Raw genomic sequence first — 7,732 nt, 5'->3', positions numbered from 1 at the left:
TTTAAACAGAAAGGTTAATTTATTAGTGGATCTGGGTCAAACCTTTTACTTTTCAATCAAAAACCAATGCGTCTTTGTTTTTATGCTAATGAGGGACGCGTGTCTAAAACAATGGATTCCGTGTATAATACGCATCTCAATTTTTCAGCGGAAAAAAAGTGTGCGTATTATACACGGGTAAATACGGTAAAATGTGAGATGCATAATATTGCTGGTCTGGACTGATCGAGAGAACCCTGTTGTATAAAAACAGCCGTTGTTAGGTTAGATTCCATGGAAATATTTTGTACAGGTAATCACATGATTTCGAGTGCAATTTGGAATAAACAACCACAAGTAAATATTGTCAAAGGCAAACAAATTGGCAAGTGCAGTTTGTACATGTAGTATTTGAAAAAAATTACAAGTACTTATTTATCCCAAATTGTACCAGAAAAATCATGTGATTACTTATTAACAATTTACATGACAAAATTTTGAGATGGTTAAGCAGAAGCAACGCATGCATACCACACAATCACAAAAAAAGCGCCATAAATTGTGCCATCTAGGGCTTGAATTTGATTGCCTATCACTCACTTTGCTTGCTCATTGACCAATTGAAAAGCGAGAATTCTGTGAGTAAATTGCACTGAACTTACTCCTTTTTGCACTGTGTTTACAAAAAAAGCTGCACTGCTCTCAGCCAATCAGAATCAAGTAATTTTTTCCGGTATATATTATATAATTACAGAAACAGACAAACACTAATTGAAAGAAGGGTGTAGTTTCTAAAGAAACTGTGGTGCTGCCTCAGTGGGGAAGTAGTATACAAAAATTTGCTTTTATCAACGGAGTTGATAATGTAAATTGGCCACCATACATCTAATCTCTGTACGGTGGCCAATTTACATTATCAACTACGTTGATAAAACCAAATTTTTGTATACAAAGAGCTGCATGTTCATGTAATGGTTTTGAAGAATTTCCAAGTCACTAACAAAATATTTTAAGTTTCCCTCAGCTGATACATTTCTGTTGAGTTGACAAGCATTTCCCAATGCTGAGAATTTGCAAACAGGAATATCATTTCCCATTCAAGAAGCAAGAAATAAATTAGAGTTTGGCCGTCTCACAAAGCACTAATTGCAACTATAAATTTGCATAATATTAATACTTTAACACACCCATCGAAGATATTGAAGCAATCCCGGGGAAAAAGCTAAATTCTCGAATTTGCAATCAATTTAACGTTGCTATAAACTAGTAAAAAACACCAGAATACGGAATCTACATTCGCGTGAGAATGCAACCATTTGAATGTTGAAATGAACATGAAATGTACTACCTGTCTGCTTTGCCAGACTTTCTCACGAAAGACTTGAAATACGGCGCCACTGCATTGCTTATGTAGGAATGAAGTGTTTCATAAGGCGATCCTTCGTTAAGATTGATCACACGAACTTGCGAGGTAATCTTTTTGTCAGCATCAACAATCGCTCCTCGTTTGATGAAGGCCACACTGGACAGTTTAGGCGCGGTGTAATGAATATCCAAATCGATGGAGTATATGGCTCTTTCTCGCTCGGATTCCGCTCCGCTCTCAGTGGAAGAAGTTTCATCGCTTTCTTCTTCGTCTTTGTTCGTGTCTCAAGAAGGCTTCTTGTCTGGGCATCGGCCAGAAATTTTCTTATGTAGTCCACATGCAGTGGGTCTTTCAAAGTCGTGTCGAGCTCGATGGGGACTTCTGGGTCGCCTTCTAGAAGAAGTGGTACAACTCGGCGCAAATAATTGCTAAAATTTTTCACATCCACCACAGCCGCCTCTGGAGGAAATGGAGAACCAAGTCCTCCATCCGAGGCACCCTCCATGGTGGGTCAAATGCGATTACAACCTTTCTTTGATCGAAAATATGAACCTCTTTGTTCACCGGCTTCGACTTCAGTATTTAACACGTTCAATAGTCACGTGATAATGAATAATCGGTCCTTTCTGGGGTGGGGAAGAATGAAAAACGCAGAAGTGTGGTACATTTTGTTAATCAGTTTAAGTTTAAGAGGACTCTGAATCCCAAAAGTAAATTATTAGATTTGATTGGTAAAAATTACCTTCAGCGTACTGGGAAATACAGAGGCCTTACCCTCCCCTTGATATTTCTTTGTCGGGGTGTGTGGAGTGTCTCAAGGGGTCCTGAAAGGGGGGAGGGGGGAGGGTAAAAATGTTATTTCCCGGTCAAGATTTGGGCTAAATCCTAGTGGTCAAATAACCGGAGTTATGATAGGGAAAATCTAATTTTAGAACATCTGTTTGTTGAATGAAGCAGTAAATAGTATGTCTTGAAGCAAAACATGTGATTACTGGAGGGCGGAGGAACCACAGGTACCCCAAGCTAAGTGTCGGGTGGGGGCCAACAAAATTTAAGGATTTGTATGGCAATCCCGAAAACAGACTTGAAAAGACATTTATACGAAAAAATCCTCAATTGAAAAAAGGCTAGCATTATTGCCATTGTGGGTCACTTCCTTCCTGTGTGTTTTTTTTTTTTTTTCAGATTCCATACGATTTGAGTCATTTTTAATTCCTCGGTTGTCAACGGTCATAATAAAATCTTAAGGCTGCACACTAAATGCTCAGGAACCCACCAAATTGAGTGAAATATTCCTTATTCCTAGATATCACTAGATTATCCTTAGATGGTAGTTTTTCCACTCCATTGTAACCGGCTTCGTAACCCTGCCTGCTTTAACAAAGGGTCCCAGACCACAGTTTGTTAATGACACTTTTTAAAAAAATGTTTTTAAAGAGGCACTGAAAATTTGCTTAATTTGCTGCTTTTAGGTCAAAAATGGGTAAGAATCTAAATAAGTACCTTAATTAGTTCACACGTACAACATTCCTGACAACCCACTGACAAGATATGAAATACATTTATGGCACAAAGAGCTATTCATATTTAATTGTTGGTGTCTCTGTGAAGACACAGACAGGCCAGTTTTTTCAAGTTTTAATCCGTTTCCATCCTCTCCATACCATTCTTGGTTGCAAACAACAAAGAAAAGCTTCAGTGCACTTCAGTGGTCATTGGCAACAAGACTACAGTATTATTTTGTGGTTTTGATTGATGCAAGGACGTGTTTTAGTGTTTTGAAGTAAGACTAAAATAGCATGACACTGCCCCTTTAGAGTTTGTCAAAATGAAGGCGGCGTGACTGTGATTGGACGAACGAGACAATGCAGTCATGTCAGGTAGGAGGTATAAAAAATGTGTCGCACACAAACGTAACATCAATTTTAATTCATTTATGTCTGCAAAGATCACAACAATATCAGGCGCAAATTCCATGTGAATTGCTCGCAGGTGAATAGTTAACAACTATTCACCGAAGTGGATGTGGCTAGCAGTGGATATTAACCGAGCCGTGAAGCGGTGAGGTAAATATCCAACGCTAGCCACCGACACTGAGGTGAATAGTTGTTTTAGTATATACTAAAACAGTGAGATAATATACAGCACAAAAAATTAATTTGGATGTTTTCTTCACTTGTCACGGATGCAAATCGGACTCCTTTTTTCCCCGAGTTGCTCGGAGGTAAATAGCACAGGATATTCGGAGTTTGACGAGCCAATCAGCGCGCGAGTTCAACGCTATCCACTGTTTTAGTATATACTAAAAATGGATATCCGAAGTTTGAGTAGCCAATCAGCACGCACATTCAACGCTATCCACTGTTTTGGTATATACTAATGTAGTATATAGTACTAATAACTCTTGACTTAACAGGGGTACAGTGTTGGCCAGAATGACAAAAATTAACAAACAAGTAGAATCTAGGTTTGGAGTGACAAGTTTGGCTGTACAAGAGCTATCCTTGGAGGGAAAGGAAATTCTTTTAGACGGTCCCACAAACATGTATGTTTACTTGTATTTAATGCTTAGAATCCAAATATTAAATTACAAATTCAAAACACATAACTGGGCAATTTTCTTCACCAATCAGTGATTTTGATTACCAGGTAAAATGGTAAGTAACAAAGTGTTTCCTCTGCTGGGTAGGGAAAAATACTTGATACCTAAGCATATTAAATATTTTGAGCAAGAGCCGATACAACGTAGATTTGATTTTAGTGGTGTTCTATATTTCAGCTGGCCAAACCAGCTATCTTCAGGTAAAATGAGAGTTTACATTGGATTGCTTCTATGTACATTTATATAGCAAATGGATGTTGACGTAATACTGGAAAAAGGGTGCTAAAACATGGCAGTTACAACAAATTTGAATTCAAACACTAAGAGTAACGGAAAAATAACGGAAGTGGCTCTAAATAATAGACTGAAATCGAATATGTTTCTTTGCGGATATTAAGACCTTTGGGATCAATCATCCTGCCATTTGAAATTAAAAAAGCTTCCCTGGCCTTAAGGATCGAGTCTCTGTTAGAAAATATTTTTTCGTTACAAAAATTAGGAATTAATTGCATGTCCTTAGAGATGTTGTGGAGAGAGGAGTGGAAATGTTCTGCGACTGTAGTAGGTTTAGATTTGGCGTTAGTGTTATATTAAGTGCGGCGGTGTTCATTAAAACGGTCTTTTAAACGTCATTTAGTTTCTCCTATGTTTAGCAAATTTCCTACATAGGAGAAAGCTCAGAGATCCAAATGCAATCAAGTCATACACTCAAAAGATAATTGAAGAGACCCACACAGTCACCAAACCCCAGATTGACACTTCATAGTCCCTGTGGACATTTAGCCACTTACCAGAATAGGAATTCAAAGAACCACTCTGGGTGATACAATAGCTTTATGTTTTATTGATGCAATTGGGGAATCTCTGCTCACGTCTCATGAACATACAAAGTGCCACGTTTAGGTCGATATTTTGCAACTCAGTTAAAACAATCTTTCAAAAATTCCATGCAACTTGGGAGTGAGTTCCAAGAACATGCATTGGGTTTGGATGTTGAATCATTAAAAGGAAAAACTTGGAAAACTTGAATTAAGTTGCTGTCGAACCCATACTCCAATCTGCAGGTGGTGTTACTAGTACCAATGCAAAACATTCATCTATCAATGATATGATGCACTCAGGTTCAGGAAGAAGATCACTGAGCACTAAAAAGGCATGTTGATTCAACAGAGAACAATTTTAAATCTTTGTATTGTTTGCAGTGATAATGATGGCAATGTTTTCTATTTACAAAAATAAGTTATTCCAAATACATCGATTTCTCTGTTCAGACTGCAATCTTGTTTTCATCAATGTGTTGATCTCAAGATCTTGAAATAAGTCTTTGAACATGTATCAGTTTTCCCTGACCATCAAAGGCTACTGGTTTGCACTTTCACAAGCATCAATCCAATCGCTATATACATCAACAGGTTCTGAAAGATCTAGTGCCAGTTAAAGAGAAATTAAATGGTATTGCTATCTCTTAAAGTTAACTATCTGGTGACTGAAGTGTGCAAAGAGATTTGATGTGTACAATCAATCAATGTTGCTGATACAACTTGCAGAAACCTTGATCATTTACTGTAGATTGATGTTCCAAAAACTGAATTCAATAACAGTTTTATTATGCAATGTTCAGGAGGGATCAGGCGCTTAAGTAACTATAACGTAAAGCTCGTATTAAAATTTTACCTTCATTAAAACGAGAAAGTACTCGTAGAACTTGCCGCTGATTCATAGCCAATTAGATTGAAGAAAGTACAATGTACAGTAACATCCGCTATTAATTTAAAAGAACATACTGCATATGACTTTTATGATAAATTATGGCAGGAGTGTTTTACCAGGAACTAAAACACTCGTATAATCAATACAATCACTACATGGAACTGAACGGCGAATTTCTCATACATAGCACAAGTGGTCATAATTATTCATTACTGAGCAACGATGTCACGATTCCCGCATTTTTTTGGCCGTCTTTTCTTGTTTGTATGTACCCAATACTTACAATAAGGCTTGCTTTTCAATTGCTGGGTGGAGAGAGGCACCGTGGGAGTAAAGTGTCTTGCCCAAGAACACAACACAATGTCCCCGGCCAGGACCTGAACCCGGACCACTCGATCTGGAGTTGAGCACACTGACCATGAGGCCACCGACCAATCCGATACAAATTTATGAAAATTAATTTTGACATAATGATCTAAAATGACCTAAATGGGCTAAAATGGTGTCTAAAATGAACTACTAATTTTAGGTCATGTTAGATCATTTTAGGTCATTCCTTGTTTTAGGAACTTCGTAAGATTGCCATTACAATGTACTCATGTGTAATACCCACTACAAACTAAAAAAAGTAAACTTGACATAAAATGCCACAAAAAGGATACACGTGATAGGGCTCTGATAATCTTCCAAGCAAACTCGACACGAGATGTGTCCTGTATTTCTGACACGATCCCTGAAAAAAAAAAAAACACTCAGTTTCACCAGTCTTGAAAAAATACACCCAAGGAAAAATGGTCTGCGGACTGGAAAGACTGTAAATCAATTCAATTGGTTTTTGTGAAGAGGGAATTAAGTCAGAGTACAGAGAGGAAAACTCCTCAAAGCAGAGTACAGAAACGACAGCTTAAACCTAAGCATGACTACAAGTCCAAGGATCAAACCAAGGAATCATTGGTAGAAAGCCAATGCTAGATAGATATGAATAGAAAGACCCGAGGTATTAAATGAGAGAGAAGTGCAGATAAAATAGGTAAATTTATTGGATGAATAACACTACTAACTTCCCCTTTTTAACTTACATTTTAACCTCACAACTCTTTTCGTGGTTACAAAAGGGGCAGTTGAACTGCTTATCCAGGGGATCCTGCCTCCTTTTAGGTGCTGGCTTACGTTTAGATCTCCTTCTGCCCATTTTTTCACTCGTTCGTGAACAACAGCATGCGAAAACCTTAGTGACCGCGTGTGCACGATGCAGGCTTGGTTGATATGAAAATCAGGAATCGGGAATGCGAAGCTGAAACTGTGGACTGCAGGAATCCATACGAGAGGGAAAAAGAACTACAATATTTTTGTCACACTCTGTGAAACTGACGGCGAGAAATAACCAATTTAAAGGTTTTGATGGCAACGTGTGCATTCAACAGCTGATGGTTCGTTTTCTTTATTTCATTGAAAAACAAATCGGTTGTCGGGTTCCAGACACCCAATGACTGAAGCAAGACCCGTATGCTCGCATACTTACCTTTACGAACTAGATAATGACGACTTATTTTCTAGAAAGCAAAGACGAGCACGCGTTTAAATGAACGCTTGTGCTTTGTAAGCAAAAGCAAAGGCAGGCATCCAAGGTACCCCCAAAGACACATGGAATTTCGCACCAACGCGTGTTTCATTAAAAAAAAAAAGACACTCAGTTAGTAGTAATGAGCTAATCCAGTCGTTGCGAAAATTTGGTTGTTAGACAAGTAGTAAAAAAACCTTCAGGTTTGATTGGCAGGGGTGGGGGAGATACACTGCCTTTTAGTTCTGCCTAAGCTGAGCATTGCATTCATTCTCAGGCTTGAGAAGAATGAACTCATATCTCAGAAACAGGATATGTACTTCCATCATTCCCTTAACATTGATATTGACGACATCTGCACAATCTTTGTACAGGGGGAAAATGTTCCAGGGATGCCTCCCTTACGAGTAGGATTCACGCCGTAGACGGTAAGGGATTAAATCAGTTCAGGGTGGGGAACGTAGGTTGGTCGAGAAGTAATTTGCCACCACCTTAAATTTTTCGAAAAATTTGC

The 7,732-nt window shown here is 38.3% G+C and overlaps 1 protein-coding gene across 1 annotated transcript; it reads right to left on the bottom strand.

Annotated features, from left to right (window-relative positions):
- Positions 1-4,785: 4,785 nt before the first annotated feature.
- LOC137973539 (transcription elongation factor 1 homolog) lies at positions 4,786-6,880 on the bottom strand. The gene is made up of 3 exons (XM_068820373.1): positions 6,737-6,880; positions 6,320-6,390; positions 4,786-5,371 (listed from the first exon to the last, which is right to left on the bottom strand). Exons 1-3 carry the CDS (start codon positions 6,847-6,849, stop codon positions 5,307-5,309), a joined length of 249 nt encoding a protein of 82 aa, XP_068676474.1. The 5' UTR covers positions 6,850-6,880; the 3' UTR covers positions 4,786-5,306.
- Between the last annotated feature and the right edge of the window lie 852 nt (positions 6,881-7,732).

This window comes from Montipora foliosa, chromosome 10 (assembly GCF_036669935.1).
Source record: "Montipora foliosa isolate CH-2021 chromosome 10, ASM3666993v2, whole genome shotgun sequence".
In the NCBI taxonomy this organism is placed as follows: Eukaryota; Metazoa; Cnidaria; class Anthozoa; order Scleractinia; family Acroporidae; genus Montipora; species Montipora foliosa.
The sequence above is the reverse complement of the archived record's forward strand: the minus strand, read 5'-3'. Positions and strand labels throughout refer to the sequence as shown.